Source organism: Microtus ochrogaster, linkage group LG1 (assembly GCF_000317375.1).
Source record: "Microtus ochrogaster isolate Prairie Vole_2 linkage group LG1, MicOch1.0, whole genome shotgun sequence".
In the NCBI taxonomy this organism is placed as follows: Eukaryota; Metazoa; Chordata; class Mammalia; order Rodentia; family Cricetidae; genus Microtus; species Microtus ochrogaster.
Window position 1 is genome coordinate 57,579,090 of NC_022027.1, and position 19,762 is coordinate 57,598,851.

At 37.0% G+C, this 19,762-nt stretch overlaps 1 protein-coding gene across 1 annotated transcript in view; it reads left to right on the forward strand.

Moving 5' to 3' along the window:
• Positions 1 to 18,371, forward strand: part of Ccdc18 (coiled-coil domain containing 18) — a 113,988-nt gene extending 95,617 nt beyond the window's left edge. Inside the window, exons 25-28 of the mRNA XM_026785039.1 lie at positions 2,130 to 2,267; positions 8,164 to 8,364; positions 12,759 to 13,226; positions 17,916 to 18,371. Coding sequence (XP_026640840.1) covers positions 2,130 to 2,267; positions 8,164 to 8,364; positions 12,759 to 13,226; positions 17,916 to 17,942 — 834 coding nt within the window. The 3' untranslated portion in view covers positions 17,943 to 18,371. The remainder of the gene's footprint in view (positions 1 to 2,129; positions 2,268 to 8,163; positions 8,365 to 12,758; positions 13,227 to 17,915) is intronic.
• Positions 18,372 to 19,762: the final 1,391 nt, after the last annotated feature.

Below are 19,762 nucleotides of genomic sequence, written 5' to 3' on the forward strand. Positions count from 1 at the left end.
ACACACACACACACCTGCTCCCTATACAACAATAGTTCCAGGGGCTGCAAAGCCACAGAGAAACCCTGTCTCGAAAAACAAAAAAAAAAAAAAAAAAAAAAAAGTAGTTGCTTTCATGTTATGTACATGCTACCACAGGTTTCTAAAAGAAAACGTGTAACTGTGTTATACTTAGATTTTAAATTATTTGTAATATAATATTTTATAATAAAAATCCTTCATAACTGAACTCTTGCTACACTAGTTCTCAATTAATTGAGTTATTTAGCGTGTTTAGATTTGCATGTGTTTGAACCTTCTTCTAAATAAAAACCTCATTTAGTTCTCTGTGATGAAAGTATATTAAAAATCAAGATTACTAATAAAAGGTTTATTTCCTTAGAAGTTAACAACTCATTTAAAGAGTATTCAGATTGATATACTTGGGTTAATTATTAGACCTTGAGAAAAGACTTTATTTTTATTCTGAAAGTCTTGTTAAGTTTTCTGCTTTCTCTTATGCTAATTCATCATAGGTATATAGTTAAAAGATTTTTACTTTTAGTTTTTGTTAGGCTTAGTTATATTTTTATTCAAATTTCTGGATTATTAGAGCAATTAAGCATATATAGGAAAACTTATTAGGAATATAACAGATATTTGGGTGTTTACATAAAAAGGGAAGATATCTACTTTTATCTCGTTTTGGTCCTTTGTTGATAATTTTTGAGTTTAGTATAATTTGTTTTATTTGATAAGATAAACTCAGTTCTCAAAATGAGTTTAAATGGGAGATTGCTTAGATTGAAAGTTTTATAATATTTTAATCCCAAACTAAATATAGATTCATGTTTATCTTTTGGTTTGGTTCAAACCTTGATTCTTTTTATGAATAATCTGATTTGAATCTTACTTAGTTTTTTTACGTAAGCTATCCTCATATTCCATACTCTGTAGTTACTTTAGTTTCCTTCAAGAAAAAGGATAATTAAAGCAATAGAATGTCTGAGTTTGTTGTTGTTTGTAGACAGAGACTGTTCTTTCCTTTTCCAGCCATCCAGACCCGAATAATCACACAGAAACTATAGTAATTAAGATTAGTTCATCCTACAGATGTTGTTGGGGATTTTATAACAGTTTTTGTTGGTTCTAATTGGATAGCAAAAGTTTGTAACTTTTGTTCAGTTGTTTAAAAACTTTTAACATAGTTCTTACTTTAAAATAGTTCCATACATATTTCATCAGTGTTTCCCCTTACCCATGACGGATGCATATTTCAGAGACCCACCTTAAATTCCCTGCATCTTCTTTTTTTTTTTTTTTTTTTTTTTTTTTTGGTTTTTCGAGACAGGGTTTCTCTGTGGCTTTGGAGCCTGTCCTGGAACTAGCTCTGTAGACCAGGCTGGTCTCGAACTCCCAGAGATCCGCCTGCCTCTGCCTCCCGAGTGCTGGGATTAAAGGCGTGCGCCACCACCGCCCGGCTCCCTGCATCTTCATGGTGGCTAACAACTGCCTAACAACTACCTATAGATCCAGTTACAAGGGATACAACACTCCCTTCTGGCCTCCATGGGTACCAGGCATACAAGTTGTTCAAATCCATACATTCAGGCCAAGACACCCCTAGAGATTTTTAAAAGAGCACAAATTATTCTTGTAAAAAACAAATAGTCCATAAGGTGAACAAAGTGCACAGGAACACCTGAGAAGGCTATTGTCTGCCAAAGTTAGCCTTTTATGGGTCTTTGTTTCACAGAGGCATTGATTAGTGAACTTATGTAGCAAATAATGTACTACTGCCTTCTTTTGGTCTTCTATGAAATGTCTGTATTTTAAAGTGTACCATATAATAAGTTAGTTTGGTGGGCAGGAGAGATGACTCAGAGGTTAAGAGCTGGCTGCTCTTCCAAAAATCTTGACTTCAATTCCTAGCAACCACGTGGTGGCTCATAGCCATCAATAGTGGGATCTGATGCCCTCTTCTGGCATAAAGTCAGTAGAGCACCTATATACATAAAATCTTTAAAAAACGCTTGGCACATGTGTTTACATAAAGACTAGCATGTTTCCATTAAGGCTTTAAATTTATTTAGCTATACTAAACCAAATAAGCTACCTATATAATTTATATTCAACATGTCATTTTTAAGGAAGCTCATGGAAATCGTTTGGCTGAAGAACTAGGGGCCTCTCAAGTACGTGAAGCTCATTTAGAAGCAAGAATGCAAACAGAAATAAAGAAATTATCCTTAGAAGTAGACTCTCTCAAAGAAGCTTATCATATGGAGGTAAAGAAAAATATAATTTGTGTCAGTAGCCCCCACTGAAATGAATTGACCTACTAGGATGAAAGTATAAGTCTAGTTCTTGAAGTGTTCATTATAAATTAATATAGTGTGATCTTCATTTTAAGCTAAATACATATCTTGCATTTAATATCCTTTCAGCTAAAAGACTAATAATGTGCTCTAAAGTTAAGAGGTCTAGTTCTTGAAACATGCATCCTAAGTTTCAAGCCTGTTTTAGAACTGTATGACTTTGGATAAGCTATTTAATCCTCTCAGAGATGCATATAATGATAATAGCTATCTTATAGTACTGTTATAAGGAATAAATTAGTTACTATATGTTAAGTTCTTAGATTAGAGTCTTATCATTTTTGATTATAGAACTTGTGGAAAAACAAACTGGAAATTCTTAATTACAGACAAAAACCATTTTATGTGATGTAAAAATACTGTAAAATACTTTATAATTTCTAACCTCTGATCTGATAGTAAGTTTGAGAAGCAGTACTAGAACCATTTTATCAATATGTTCTGAGTCTTTATAAAAATTAACAGTATTGTTAATTAGAATATTTTTATCTGTAGTAATATTTTGTTTATGTTTTAACAAACAAATCTTGCCTTTTTAAGATCAGAGTGCAGAGCTAAGTCACTAGAGGCCAGGCAGTGGTGGCACACACCTTTAATCCCAGGGCTCAGGAGACAGACGCGAAGGGATCTCTGTTAGTTCAAGGCTACCCTGGGCTACACCAGATTGAATCTGTCTAAGAGAGAAACAGAGCTCACAGAAAGGTGATCCCAGCAGTTGGGATCAAATGCCTTTAATCCCAGCACTAGGGAGGTGGAGACAGGAGTGATATGGCTGGGCAGAGAGAGGAATATAAGGCGGGAGGAGGCATGGGCTCAGGGCAGTCTGAGGTTTGGTGGAGACAGAGTTTGGAGTTGCAGTCTGAGAATAGGATCGCTCCTTTGGTCTGGGCATTGGTAGAGGTAAGAACTCTCTGGTGTCTGCTGCTCCACTTCTCTGATCTTCAGCATTAACCCCTATATCTGACTCTGGGTTTTTATTATTAATTCCAACTAGAAATTGTGCTACATTTATCCTTTTAAAACATTTGAAAAGATTACCCCAAATCTTAATTTTTTTTGACAATATTTATTGAGTTTGGTGCTAAATAATAATTTTTCTGAAAAATAAAGGCTACAAATACATTTGTATTCAGCTTTTTTTTTTTTCGTTGAAACAGTGTCTCATTATGTAGTTCTGGCTATACTGGAACTCACTTTGTAGACCAGGCTGGTCTTGAACTGAGATTTTCCTGTCTCTGCCTCCTGAGTGCTGGGATTAAAGAAGTGTCACCATACCTAGTTTTTGTTAGACACCTGGGGTAGGGGCAGAGAGACTTGTAACTTATGTCTTATTTAAGTGCATTTAGATTCAGATCTCTTTAAAAACATAATGCCTGCCAAATGAAACACAGTTTGAATCTTTTTGAAAACACACTTATGAGAAGTGTTTGTAACCCTTTATCTTCAGAGGCAACCATTAGTCCATTTTAGGTATTTGTCATTTACTGTTCATATTTTCTAGTCTGTTTTCTGTAGTTATCCATTTTAAACTATTAATGTTATAAATACCTAAAATAATTATAAACAGATAGTTCATAAAAAATTGCTTAAAAAATAGTTCTAGGGGCTGGAGCTATGGCTCAGCTATAAATGCTGCTTTTACTGGGGATCCAGGTTTATTTCCCAGCACCCAACTAGCATAGCAGCTCACCACTGTCTATAACTCTAATTCTGTAATCTGACACCATCTTCTGACCTCCACGGGCACCAGGCATACATGTAGCAAAATACTCATACACATAAAATTCAAAATTAGCTGGGTGGTGGTGGCGAACGCCTTTAATCCAACACTTGGGAGGCAGACAAAGGCGAATCAGTGAGTTCAAGGCCAGCCTGGTCTACAAAGGAGTTCTAGGACAGCCAGGAATGGTTACAGAGAGAAACCCTACCTCAAAAACCCAAATAGATAGATGACAGATGGATGGACAGATGGATGGACAGACACAAGTAAATAAATATATGAAATGAAAAAAATAATTAAGTGAATTTAGAGTTGGAGATGTGACATAATTGCTCTTCAGATGACCCAGGTTGATTATCAGGACCCACATCAAGTGACTCACAACCACCTGTAACTCCAGTGCCTGTACCTCTGATGCTTCTGGTTTTGCAACCATTTGTTACCCTAAATATGCAGGTGGACATAGACACACAGTCACACAAGTTAAAAATAAAATAAATATTTTAAAAAGGGATTTTAGTGTTGTTAATATGTGGGGATAATAACATTTTAAAGTATGACAAATATATATAATTTGTATAAAATATTTTTTCTATTTGATTGTTAACAAAGATTTAGTTTTAAAATGTGTCGAGAGGGCCGAATCAGGCACACTTGTACATACCTGTGATTACATCATTCAAGAGAAACAGACACAAGATTATCTTTACCTACATAGCAAGGTCTTGATGCCTTTGTGTTGGGAGCAGTGAGACCCCAGATCTTGAATTTCTTCTAATCCCTTGATCTGAGTGCCTACAGCTGCTCTGAGCACAAGACCTTCAGGAGTTCCTGATGACAGGAGAGTGGTTTCAGGTGGGTTTGGCTGGGGCCTTATATCTCTATATAAGCTGCCCCTGAACACAATAAATGGGGGCATTCTTGGGGAATTCAAGGATGACCCGTGTCACTGTCTTCTCTGTCTGTCTGTGTCTGTGTATTTTAACCTCCAGCCCCTTGCCTGAAGCTTGCGAACTGGGTGCCAGCGCACAGAGCGCAGACACAGGTTTACATGAGACCATGTGTCAAGAAACCCTAATAAATAAATATATAAATAAAAAAATGAGAAGATATACTATCATTTATTTATTTTGCATCCTGACTGCAGTTTCCTTTTCCTCCCAGTCTTTTCCCCTACCTCTCCTCTGTTCCTACTTCCCCAATCCACTCCTCCTCCATTTCTGTTCAGGAAAGGGCATATATACTATCACCATATTAGCTTTAAAAGGAATTACCAGTTTTTATTTTAATTTTGTGTGTACAGTGTTTTGCCTGAATGTACTTTGTGTACTATGGTTATGCAGTGCCTGAGAAGGCAGAGGAGGATGTTGGATGCCCTGAAACTGGTCCTGGGAATGAACCAGTCTTCTGGAAGAGCAGCCAGCGCTCTTAATTGCCAAGGCATCACACTAGCTCTAGGAATTTCTAATTTAACACTGTTTTTTCTTTCTTTAAAAAAATGTTTAGCCAACCCAAAATAAAGGTTTCAGATTTGTCAGAAAAATCATTTAATAATTGTAAAATTATTTTGGAGTGAGAATGATTTTGTTAGTTTATATTATTTGCCAAGCATGATTTCACTAGCTACCTGGAGAAACAGCTGAAACAATGAGTCATTGCCCTTAACAACCTGCTGACTACTGCATATGCGCCTGTAAAATCTTACTTGCTTGGCTACCCCACCTTGTTGTTTTAAAGTATAAAATAAGAATGCAAACCTAAACCCAGAACCAAGGCGTGTCAGAGGCTACCTGGCTTTGGTGACATCTCTGCTTTTCCACTCTCATTGCAGTCAGTGTTTATTCCAGAATGATTCCTGCAAAGGTAGTGTTTATGGAACAGAAACTGCTGTGTTTTAAAAGATCATATCCATTTCACTACAGGACAGTTTTACTTAAATCAGGACTATCCAACAAAAATATGTTGTTCGTAACAAATTCTCAGTTGTTCAATTTTACCAGTAAAGACTTGGGAGCCAGATGCTGGGATAAAAGGCTGCTAGCTCAGTGAGGGAGAGAAAGTACCCATCCGACCTTCATCTCTGCCATTGTCCCGGAAGCCCTCTCCTCCTCCTCCTCCTCCTCCTCCTCCGCTGCCTCCAGTCCTCCTCCTCAAACTGAGTGCCCCTCACTTCTACTTCCTCTGCCTTTATCTGTCTTCCTGGCTCCTTCTTACTTAACTCTATGGTTTTTTCTTAATAATCCTACATTCACTTCCTCCCAGCTGGTTGCTTGCTCCTCTTCTTGACCTATCATTGTCTTTATTTAATCCTGTTTACAACATTCAAGTAGAAAACTCTTGGATTAAAGGTGTGTGCTAGGGTTGAGCCACACCACAACTAAAACAGGTTTGTTTGTTTTTTTTCGGTACATAGTGCTGTCTTGGGTTCACAGCATGACGACATATCCTATAACAAAAATATCCTGTTAGTTATTCATAATTTTAATTCTGGTGTGTCAATTAATTTAGGATACATATTAAAAGTCATGAGAAATTTGTTTTGTAAATACATAGGGCAATGACAGCTATTCATTAGTAGCCTTTTTAAGATAAACTATTACGTCTGCCCTTTCTCCCTGTCTTAGTTATGGTTACTATTGCTATGATGAAACACCATAACCAAAAGCAAGATGGAGAGGAAAGGATTTATTTGGCTTACATTTCCAAATCATTGTTTATTATGTAAGGAAATCAGAAGAGGAACTCAAACAGCACAGGAACCTGGAGGCAGGAACTGATGTCGAGGCCATGGAAGGGTGTAGTTTTCTGGCTTGCTCCCTATGACTTGCCCCAGGAACAATGGGCTGGGCCCTCCCACATCAATCACTAATTAGGAAAATACCCTACAGACTTTTCTATAGCCTGGTCTAATGGACGCATTTTCTTAATTGAGGCTCCCTCTTCTCCAGTGACTCTAACTTGTGTCAAGTTGACATAAAGCTAGTCAACACACTCTTCTTGATTCTGGAGATCACTTTTGTTCCACAGATGTACATTTTGGGATTCTCCAAATACTCCATCAGCTGTGTCTTGTCCTCAGACAATACCTAGTTGGCATAAGATGACCTGACCTATCGTCCAAGCAGAATAGAGATCTGGTCCAATCCTATTCTTGCCTCCCTTTCCCACAGTGTAGCCTGGACACACTTCTGCACAAAACTCATCTTGCTGTTCTCAGCATCATCTTTGTTGTTGTTGTTATTTGTTTGTTTTATTTTCAAGACAGGTTTCTCTGTAGCTTTGCAGCCTATCCTTGAACTTGCTCTGTAGATTAGACTGACCTAGAACTCACAGATCTTTCTGTGAGTCTGCCTGTCTCTGACTCCCAAATGCTGGTATTAAAAGGGTGTGCCACCACTGCCTGACAAAATCATCCATTTTTAATTTGCTCCCTGGTGTTCAACACCACCATCATTATGAAGCCAGAGATGTTTCACTTTCTCTCGAGTTTTTCTTTCTTCCTTCCTTCCTTTCTCTTTCTTTCTTTCTTTCTTTCTTTCTTTCTTTCTTTCTTTCTTTCTTTCTTTCTTCCTTTCTTCCTTTCTTCCTTTCTTCCTTTCTTCCTTTCTTCCTTTCTTTTTCTTTTCTTTTTCTTTTTTTTTCATTTGGTTTGGCTTTAGCTGTTCATTATTTGAGCCAGAGTCTCTCTATATGAGCCCTGGATGTCCTGAAACTCACTACGTGGTCAATGTTGTCCTGGAACTCAAAGAGATCCACCTGCCTCTGCGCCTGGAGTGGTGGGATTAAAGACATGTGCCACCACACCCAATCCAATGTCCAGTTATTGTTCAGATTTCTCCTGTTGTCTAAAAAATTTCATTATAGTTTATTTAGGTAAATCATAATCCAAATTTGGTATATGTTTAACTGTTAAGTGAATGTAAGAATGTGTTCTTTTCTCTTTTTTCCTTGAATATTGTATTTAGTGTCAAATCAGATGTTTATAGCTATAAATTTGATCTCTTAAGAAAAATAATAGTGGCAACTATTAGAATGTTGTTGAAACAACTTCACTCTATTTTCTTTTTACACTTTTGGGACTTAAAGATGATTTCACATCAAGAGAATCATGCAAAGTGGAAGGTTTCTGCTGATTCTCAGAAGACGTCTGTTCAACAGCTAAATGAACAACTAGAGAAAGCAAAACTAGAATTAGAAGAAGCTCAGGATACAGTAAGCAATTTGCATCAACAAGTTCAAGACAGGAATGAAGTCATTGAAGCTGCAAATGAAGCATTGCTTATTAAAGTAAGTAAACATAAAAGTAATGAAATAACATAGGTGAACAGTAGATTATTTATTTTTCTTGTTCTTCTCTCTTATAGAGGTCTTTATGATTGTTGTAATATGAGCGGTGGGGCTGCGTCCCCAGCACCCCAACCACCTGGCTCGGCTAGCTTATGCCCCGAAATAATTACACGGACACTGTATTCATTTAATCACTGCTTGGCCATTTCTATCTAGCCTCTTCTAGGCTAACTCTCGCACCTGGACTAGCCCATCTCTAATAATTTGCTGTAGCCCACAAGGTGGCTTACCAGGGAGATTCTAGCCTACGTCCATCCTGGGTCAGAGCTTCATCGCGTGTGCCTCAGAGAGCAGAGCTCTCGCCACTGCCCGCAAGAATGGAGCATCTTGTCTCTCTGAGGCGTCTGTCCCCGAGAGGAGAGCTGTCGAGTCTGTGAGCTCACTTCCTCTTCCTCCCAGCGTTCTGCTCCGTTCACTCCTCCCACCTACATTCTAACCTATCAGGGCAAGCAGCTTCTTTATTTAATCAACCAATGACCTTCCTCCATCACATGATGTATTATTGACTTGAAACAAAATACATCTTTAGAAGACAAAGATGAGATATTGTTAGTATGATATGCATCATATTACCCCAAAATAATTTTCATATGTTTAAATATAAACACTTCCATTTATAACATTTACTATAGTGGGTTTTATACCTGATGTGCCTTAAAAAAATTTGAACCATTTTTCAAAATCAGTAAAGTTCCTTTGAAAATTATAAAATAAAAATATAACATTATATTCAGAACTTCTTTTATACTGGGTTTAAATACAGATGTTTTAAAATGACTTAGGCTGTCTTTTCATCTGTTTTGATTATGGCAGTTTGTCTGGAGTTTGAAATTAACAGTATGGATATTTAAGTACTCATTTAAAACTGCTAATGAAGTAAAGTTATCATTGAAACCTTTACAAAAGAATAAAATAATAGCAAAGTAGAAGTTATTAAAAAAGAAATAAAACTAACAATACCTTATATATTTTTCTAGTTCTGTACTTAGTTTAGTCATTCTTTTATAGTACAGTTTATATCTATAGTATTATGTACATATGAATAGACATGATCTAAAATTATATTTAGGACCTGGTAATACAGCTCAGTGTCATAGTTTGTGCTTAGCATGTAGGATGCTCTGGATTCAGTATACTGCATTAATAGAATGTTTAGACTAAACATTATGTATGTGTATGTTTGCATGTGTATATATGTTTGGCCAGGCAGTTGGGAAGCATGCCCTTAATCCCAGCACATGGGAGGCAGACAGGTGGAGTTCAAGACCAGACTGGTGTACAGATTGAGTTCCCAGACAACCAGAACGCAGAGAAATTCTGTATTGAAAAACAAACAAACAAAAAAGAATGAGCACGATTGGTGCTTTTATTAAGATGATATTCCTACTGCTGGGGTTGTAGCTCAGCGATAGAACACTTGGCCAGCATGTATCATGTATGAAGTCCTAGGTTGAGCATCTGGTCAAGCCACTTTTTTTTAGTGTTCTGGAAGTTTATAAAATTTGCACAAAATTAAAGATCTTCATTGTAAAAAGAAAAACCTTCAAAAATTATAGTAGTCTACATTGTATCCCTAGTTAGTGTAATTATTTTGCTTACTCACTAATTACTGTCCATGAGATTAGTGCAATTTGATTGCTGGTGGCAACCATTCACATTTTAAGTTTGCCTATTTATGAAACTGCCAAAATATTGATTGAATGGTAGCATTAATTTAAAAAGAGAAGCAGTTCATGTCTACAGAGTGTGTTCCAGGACAGCCAGGGCTACACAGAGAAACCCTGTCTTGAAGAGAGAGAGAGAGAGAGAGAGAGAGAGAGAGATTATGTTTTGCCTCTGAGCATTCTAGCTGCATATCTATGTGCATGCAGTGCTCACAGAGGCCAGAGACAGAAACAGATTCCCCAAACTGGAGTCATCAATGGTTGTGGGTACTACAAACCAAACAGTTCTTCCGCAAGAGCAGCAAGTGTTCTTCACCCATCTAAATAGTAGCTGTTCTTTTTTTTTTTTTTTTTTTTTTTTGGTTTTTCGAGACAGGGTTTCTCTGTGGCTTTGGAGCCTGTCCTGGATCTAGCTCTGTAGACCAGGCTGGTCTCGAACTCACAGAGATCCACCTGCCTCTGCCTCCCGAGTGCTGGGATTAAAGGCGTGCGCCACCATCGCCCGGCAGTAGCTGTTCTTGAATAAGCCATAGATAAAGAAATCTTAGACAATGTGTTGTAATTAGTTAATGTAGCTAATGTAGAGTGATAACTAGTTTTAAAACAGAATTTCTTTCATGGTTGACATAGCTCTCAAAGTCAACCCTAGCTAGCTTTAATGTAAAGAGTACAAAAGAGGAAAAATAAAGGCTGCTAATCTAAGAATTTCGAAGGTGTAACTGTAGCAATTAGAAGTAGGTGTAAGTAGTTGTGGAAATGTAGCTCAGTGGGAAGAGTGTTTGTATAACGTGCACAAAAGCCCTGTCTTTGATCCTGAGCACCACTTAAAACCAGGTGAACTGGTGTACACCTGTAGTTCCTGCACTTGGGAGGTGGACGCTTGAGGCTCAGGAATTCAAGGTCATGGTTGTTGACTGTGTAAGTGAGTTTAAAGCTAACATCTCAAAGACTAAAAACAAAATTCCCTGTAGTTGGAGAATACAAAGCAGGCAGTGACAGCAAAATCAGAAGTGAGGGAAACCACTCACTTCAAGGCAACTTGGTTTTTCCATAAGCCCGATTATTATAGTGCCCTAATTAGTATTCTAGTATATGAGGGCAACTGGAGCAAGTACAAAGCTAAGGTAATTTTCTGAGAGCCCTAATGGTATAAGTATCTTATAGCACATCCGGTGACATTTGATCCTAAGAAAAAGTTTAATGCTTAATGTTATTCCGCATAGTGCATTTTATTGTGAAGTTATCAGTTATCTGAAGAGAAGAGAATACATGTAAATAAGCAACTACTTATATTATTTCTCTTATGAAATTGAAATTACAACCACTTATAATGGTGCTTGTGTATAATCCCATCATACTGAAGGCTGAGGAGAAGGGTCAAACCCAAGTTTAAGGCCAGATTGTGTTAGGTAACAAAACACACATTATCTGTTCCTCCCTCCCTCCATCCCTCCCTCCCTCCCTCTCTCTCTTTAAGCTTTTAGGTCTTGTGGGTTTTCAGTGTATCTTAAAATTTCTTTTCTAATATCTAGTTTAGGAAAGCTTTTTTGTAATAAGGCTATAAACGCATAGTGGGGGTTGAGTGAGGATGGCCCTGTTAGGCTCATGTTTGAATACTTGGTTCCCAGTTTATGGAACTATTTGGGAAGGATTAGGTGGTGTGGCCTTGGTGGAGGTGAATCACTGGTGGTAGGCTTTGAGGTTTCAAAATCTCAGGCCATTCCCAGTTAGATTTTTCTCTCTGCCTGCTGCTTGTTGGTCAGGATATACGCTCTCAGCAATGTGCCTGTGTGCTGCTGTGCTCTCCACCATAGTTGTCATGGACTCACTTTCTGAGACCATAAGCTCCTGTTAAATGCTTGCTTCTATAAATTGCCTTGGTCTTGGTGCTTTGTCCCAGCAGTAGAAAAGTGACTAAGACAATAACCAATGTTAGAAATTCTAAAAGTAGTCCTTTTATGTATATCCATGTTAGATTAAGAAGAAAATAATTCACCTCTATACTTTCACAGATAAACTCACGGGTATAAGATTAAAATCTTTTTTTAAAAAGATTTATTCATTTATTATGTATACAGTGCAGGCCAGAAGAGGGCACCAAGTCTCTCATTACAGATGGCTGTGAGCCACCATGTGGTTGCTGGGAATTGAACTCAGGACTTTTGGAAGAGCAGGCAATGCTCTTAACCATTGAGCCATCTCTCCAGCTCTAAGATTAAAATCTTTAACATTAAAATATTCTATATGGAAAATCTAGTTTTTATGAAATTAGAATATTGGAAGCGATTTTCAGATGAAAATACGTAATTCTTTCTAAATGGCAGCTATCTTTAGAAGTAGAAGGTTTGAAAAACACTTGTAAATTTCTCAAGAGTTTCCATACTGAGACAAAGGCTCATCAAGGTGACTTTTTGTTTGTTTTTTGCTTTTTTTCAAGACAGGGTTTCTCTGTAACTTTGGAGCCTGTCCTGGTACTCACTTGGTAGACCAGCCTGGCCAGCCTGGCCTCAAACTCATGGAGATCTACCTGTCTGTGCCTCACAAGTGCTGTGATTAAAGGCATGCGCCACCACTGGCTGGCCCAAGATGACTTCTAAGAACCTATGATTTTATAGTAGTTTATTAAACAGAAATATATTGAGTATGTACTATGTACTGATTTTTCTACAGGAATCAGAATTAACCAGATTGCAAGCCAAAATTTCGGGACATGAAAAGACAGAAGACCCCAAGTTTCTCCCAGCTTCATTTGCAGCTCTAACAGAAATTATGCCTGATAGTCAAGATCCTAAGTTTGCCAAACATTCTCAGATATCACTCTTTAAATGCAGAAAACTACGTCGCTCTATTAGTGCCAGTGACCTTAGTTTCAAAAGTCATGGCAACGAAGATCTCTCTGAAGAATTGCTACAGGACTTAAAGAAAATGCAATTAGAACAGCCCTCAGCATCAGGAGGTGGTCGTAAAGCCCTAGCTTCCAACCGTTCAGATTCATCTAAACCTCTCCCATATAACCTGGAAGATGACAGTTCTGAAAGTAATGACTTTAGTACTCTTAGTGGAATGCTAAGATATATAAACAAAGAAGTGAGATTGTTAAAAAAGTCTTCTCCGCAGACAGCTGCTGGTTTAACTCAGGTATGTATTTCATACGTTATCAGGTAAGTTATTTGTACCAGGCATATTGTTGCATACCTGTAATCCCAACACTTAGGAGAGAGAAGCAGGAGAATTGTTGGGTTCAAGATCCTCACGGGGGGGGGGGTAATATTTTTTCTTCAATGGATATAATTTTATTACTTGAGGGAATAAAATCCCATATAGGGTTTGGAGAGATGGCTCAGGGTTAAGAGCACTGACTGTTCTTCCAGAGGTCCTGAGGTCAGTTCCCAGCAACCACATGGTAGCTCACAACCATCAGATGCGCTCCTCTGGCCTGCAAGCATACATGCAGACAACACTATATACATAATAAATAAATCTTTTAAAAAATCCATATAGATCGATCCTCCCTCATCCAAAGTGTTTGAGACCAGAAGTTTCAGGCTTCCTCGGATTGGAGATATTTGCATAGTATCTGGGAGATATTAATGAGCAAGTGGGTTTCTGAAGATGAAGTTTAGAATTTATTTATCATTAACAGATAGATGATATTTAAAGCCATAATGCTGGGTTAAACCAGTGGGATAAATTGAGACAGAAATAGTCATTTCCTAAGTATTTTGCTCTAAGGAAGTGTTCAAGAAATTGAAGATTCAGGATGGAAATGTAATTCGGTTGATATTGTATCTGCCTAGTATGACCGAAGTCCTAGGTTCACTCTCCGGCTCTGTGTACACTGGGCTTCACCTTTATAGGATTATTAGATGGTATTACATAATAATATTATATATTATTGTTATAGGATTATTCCTGGCACCTGGGAGCTGCTAGGACCAGAGTTTATGGTTGTTCTAGGTTACTGAGTAAGTTCCAGGCCATCCTGAGCTACAGGAGATATTGTTCAAAAACAAAAAAAATAAAATAAACAACAAACCATCCAACCAAACAAAAACAACTTGGGAGGCAGAAGCAAGGTGTATCTCTGAGTTCCAGGACAGCCAGGACTATATAGTAAGACCCCCACCCCCAACCATCTGATGGAGGGAGGGAGAGAGAAAGAGGGAGAGAGAGATTGAAGATTCAATATGGTTAACTGGAAAACAATTCTTTTATGAAATAGAAGAAAAAAATAGAAGTACCAAATTGTTCACAAGCCTTACTGGAAACAAAACATGTTAAGGAGATCAGGAGGCCAGGCTGTGTGAATATGAACACAGTGGTGGGAGAGAAATTTCTTTGATTGTCTCTGTGAAAACAACTTTTTCTATCTAAATCAGGGTAAGGTAATGGAAGTTTGAGGGTTTTGTTTTGTGTTTTGCTTTGTTTTGATTTGTTTTTGACTATCTGACTAGGCAGCCTGGCTGGGCTCCAACCCCCAGAGATCCCAAATGATAATTAGTGCTACAGATACACTTTGGTAAAAATAATGATATTTTATACAGGATAAATCTGACCCCAAAATGATAAATTTGTAATTATAACATATAGTATTGACTATATGCAAGATACTATTCTAAATTCTTTATATAAACTCAATCCTTCAAACAACCCTGTGATATATACTATTACAATAGTAACTAATAGTGCTTAGTATTTCTTCTATTGTAGTGATATTATTTTCTTCATTGTATCAATGAAATCTGAGTCCCTGCTCCTACCCACTGTGCTCTATTGAGAATATTAGTGAATAGCGATCCTACATGTTCTGGCCTTGACACTGCTTTCTCAGATGGGGTTCAGAGAGAACTTCAGCTGGGTTTGGTGATCCATAACTTTAATTCCAGCACTGGGAAGACAGAGGCAGGTGGATTTCTCTGAATTAAAGGCAGCCTGAGCTACATAGTAAGACAGTGTAGAAAGAGACAGGGGAGAGGCAGACACTTGAAAATATTGTACAACTAATAAAATTATTTCTTATTCTGTATACCATTGAACTGTATACGTGTACTTTTATGTCATCTTACCTATTCAATTGTCATGAAAGTTTGGTGCCAAATTAAAATATTCAAGATACTATAGCTGTTTTTTTAAAATTAGTTTTTTCAAGATAGGATTTCTTTGTGTAGCCCTGGCTGTCCTAGAACTTGCTCTGTACACCAGGCTGGCCTGGAACTCACAGAGATCTGTCTGCCTTTGCCTCCCAAGTGCTGGGATTAAAGCTGGGATTAAGTGCCAGTTCTTAAATTTAGAATTGGATTCATAAAACCTAATGTTAAGTTCTGTACTCAGATGTTTTGTTTGTTGTAAATGATGTTCTACTGAGTTTTAAATGCATTAACCACCGTACTTAGAACTTTATATTCATGTAATTCAAGAGGCTGGATTGTATTGACTGTGTTGTTTTAATGAATTTTCTCTAATTCACCATACATATATTGTGCCTTAATCTTAAGAGTAATTGAAGACATCTTCTCAATACTTTTTCTTAAGGGCCTGTATCTTTTCTTATCTAATTTACTGTTACCTTTCTTTTAAAAAGAAAGTAAGAAGATTCATAGCTAAGATTGTTAATTGTTGAATGAAATTTTGAAATCATTGTTTATTATTTAGTCATTTATATATGTTGAATTAATAAATGCTTACTGGTTTATAAAATGTGACATAAGAAAATTTTCAAATTAGGATACAGAGCCTTGATCTACAGGCTAGTTCTGATTCTCAGTTTATTTTGCATACTGTTAAGTATGCATTACACTAATTTCCAGTTTAAAAGCAGGATTTTAAAATTCTCTTATCCCAGGGAAACTTAAAGTGTAGTTATAAGGGCTGGAGAGATGGCTCAGAGGTTAAGAGCATTGCCTGCTCTTCCAAAGGTCCTGAGTTCAATTCCCAGCAACCACATGGTGGCTCACAACCATCTGTAATGAGGTCTGGTGCCCTCTTCTGGCCTTCGAGCATAGACACAGACAGAATATTGTATACATAATAAATAAGTAAATAAATAAATAAATAAATATTTTTTAAAATGTGTAGTTATAACAAAGCCTGGTATGCCAGACTGATAGAAAAATAATTTATTTGATTAGAGATGGGTTGCTTCAGTTTTGTTTTTCTGTTTCATGGATGGTTACCCACACGCTCTAGCACAGCACTGGGTTAATGACTAAAGACATTACGTAGACATTTATGGCACCACAGTAAAGAGAACCCACAGAACGTGTTGTCCTGGCTGCCATTCTTTACTCTTTATTGCTACACTTAATTCCCTTTATCTTTCATGTTCAGATTTAATACGCACTGCTTGATACATCAGTTTTGTTTTGTTTTGTATAGCGAATGCCTTACCGTCAAATTTTTAGTTTGAAGAGGGCACGAGACACTGTATTTGTTTTCTAGCTATGGTTAGAGAATATCATCTTAAAGCACAGTTAGCACAACTGAGCAAACCTTAAAATGTGCACACAAAAAGTATTTAATAAATATTAACTTTCTTTCTTGTGTTACAGCCTAAATACTGATTTTTCCTGTGGTTAGCAGTGTGTTTCTTATGTTGGAAATCCAGTTCATAGTAAAGCCTCCACATAGGAATGTTAAATCAAGCTCCTGTCTCTGACAAAAACTCAACTAAAAAAAATAACCCAAAAGCAAGCAAACAAACAAAAGAAGTTTTACATATGGAAAACTCTGAACACATTCAGGTTGTTCAGAGACCTCATGTTAAGAACTCCTGTTCTGGGACTGGAGAGAGGGCTCAGAGTACCCACGTTTCCCAGAGCTGACAGCTTCAGGGAATCTGATGGCCGTCTGCCTCTGCAGACCTGCTCTCACGTATAGCACACACTTACATAGGTAATTATAACTAAAGCCCTCCTGTTTTCACTGGTCATGGTTACACAATTTCACGATCCCATTAGCTGAGCAGACTAAGGCAAGAAGAGCCCAAATTGGGAGCTAACCTGAGCTCTGCACTCTGCCAGGAAAGAAATTCCCATTCTAATTTTGTTTTGGACTACAGCAAAGGAAATTTATTAAGAGCTCTATTAGGAACTTATAAAATATTACTCATGTCCATCCTATTTCCAAAAAGGGCAGTAAATAGCTCACAAAAGGTGATTGTGAGAAATGACAAAATGAGCTAAAGGGAAACAAAGATAGGAAACATATGAGACCATGATAATGATAATATTTTCCAATTCAAGGTATGATAAGATTTGACCCATTTTTTAAAACTCTCTTTTGTCTACTGAGATTTCTGTTCTGCCCAGTTCCCACAGTTGTTAAGTCCCAAAGGAATCACACAGAGGTCTACATTAGTTATAAACTGATTGGCCCATTAGCTCAGGCTCTTTATTAACTCTTATAACTTATATTAGCCCATTATTCTTGTCTATGCTAGCCATGTGGCTCAGTATCTTATTCAGCGAGGCAATCACATCTTGCTTCTTCTGTGGCTGGGCCAGGACTACCAAAGGAACTTCCTTCTTCCCAGAATTCTCCTGTTCTCATTGCCTTGTCTCTACATCCTGCCTGGCTACTGACCAATCGGCATTTTATTTAAAATATAATTGACAGAATACAGACAGTTGTCCCACACTACTATTTAGTCTTCATCTGTCTTTATTCTTTCCTGTGCTGTGGTGCTTTACCTGCAGATATTTCTCTGTCGGCTTCATTTCTCCTGTATTCATATCACCGGTTGCCTTCCTTTACTGTGTGCGTTAATCTAAACCATAATGAGATGTTATCTCTAATTGTGTGTGTGTCTTGCTGTGGCTTTATGCACAGGTGAGTACAGGTGTCTTCAGAGTCTAGAAGAAAACATGGGATCCCCTGGATGTGGGGTTGCAGGCACTTGTGACCTGGGTGTCCTGAAATGGAAAGAACTACTCAACTGCTGAGCCTCTCTCCAGCCCTGCATCTGATTTTCATGTCTCCCAGCTGGAGTTTAAAACGTGGTTTAACCGTATGCTCCTATATTAATTAGCATTACCAGAATTACTTGCTTTTTAATAACCATGTGATATATTACTGACATTTTCTGATTTTTTAATTGGTTAATATTTCCTGCTTTATCTTTAAATTATGTGCTTGAATGTTATGGTAGATTTTAATGCTAAGTAATTATAATTTTAATATTCATAATATTAATCTATTTTGCATTCCAGGGAGGAAAATTGTAATTAAAAGAAGATGTCTATGTCATGAAAAATGGAATTGGTACTGTACTGGTTTTTATATATAGTGCATATTTCATAGAAGCTGTTATTTTGTTATTTTTTGAATAAATTTTATTTTTAATATTTTAAAAGAAACCTTTCTAAGATATAATTATATTTTTAGTGAAATTAATTTATTATTTTTGGTGAAAATTGCTGGTTTCCTTGTCTTTGCCTTTTACATAAAGATAATGGCTAAAATACCTAATAAGTAAATTTAGTGTTTGTATTTTTAGCCATGCTGCTGAATTATCTGCTGTTTTGTAATATTTACTTCTTAAGTTAGTAATATGAATTCACTTACTCAATTAGTTCTTCAGACTCGTTGGGTGTTTGATTTTTATCAGGAACTTAATATTTAATCATCAAAACAGCCCTATGAAGTAGAAACATTCTCATTTCTGTTTTCAGATAGAATCATTTTACATGGTAGAATTTTATGTTCTAAAGAAAGTTAATCAGTGCAAGTGTTAAGAGATAGTTTTGAGTTAGTGACTATTTATACATGGTTAGCACAAAGAACTAGACACTGAAGCCCTTAGTATGTGTTATTAGTCATCATGTGGGTGCTGGGAGTCAAACCTGAATAACACTGAGTGAGAAAGTCTGGAACCAAAAAGTATATTTGAAAGTTTAGAACAGCCAGGATGAGAATAATAGAAACGGTAGCCATTGTCAATGACAGAAAGATTAGTTGACTTAAAGACGGTTGAATAGCAAAGAGTCGATCTGAAGAACCAGAGGGAAAAAAATCTTAGGATAAATATGAAAAGAGCATATATAATGTTTGGAGAGCATTAAGGTTAAGAAGAGAAATGGGATAGAAAAAGTAGAGTTATAGCTGAAAATACCTCAAAGTTAGTGAAAATAAATTAGAACCTGTAGACATAAATTCAGTAAAGCTTTAGTAGGACAAACATACACACAATCCTACTTAGTGATATAGTAGTGAAATCCTGAAAACCAAGTCTCATGTAGGAAGATAGCAATCCAAAAGAGACACATTTCTAATTATTAATTATAAATAATTTGATTTTTTTGACAGTGTCTTATTATAGATTATGTAGCCCTGGCTGGCCTAGCACTTCCCATGTAGGCCAGGTTGGACTTGAACCCACAGAAATGCTATGTATATGTACACTCCTGGCACAGAGGAAGAAATCTTAGAATTATTTATGGTTTATTGCTAAAAAGCAGCTAAATTTGTGAAATGGAGCTCAAATTGTAGTTGTGTGCTACTGCAGAAGTAGATTTATAGCTGTAAATGCTTGTACTAGTTTTTAAAAAAAAGTTTACAATTAGTGATCCAAGTTTCTATCTTAAGAATCTAGAAAATCGCTGGACAGTGGTAGCGCACACCTTTAATCCCAGCACTCGGGAGGCAGAGGCAGGCGAATCTCTGTGAGTTCGAGACCA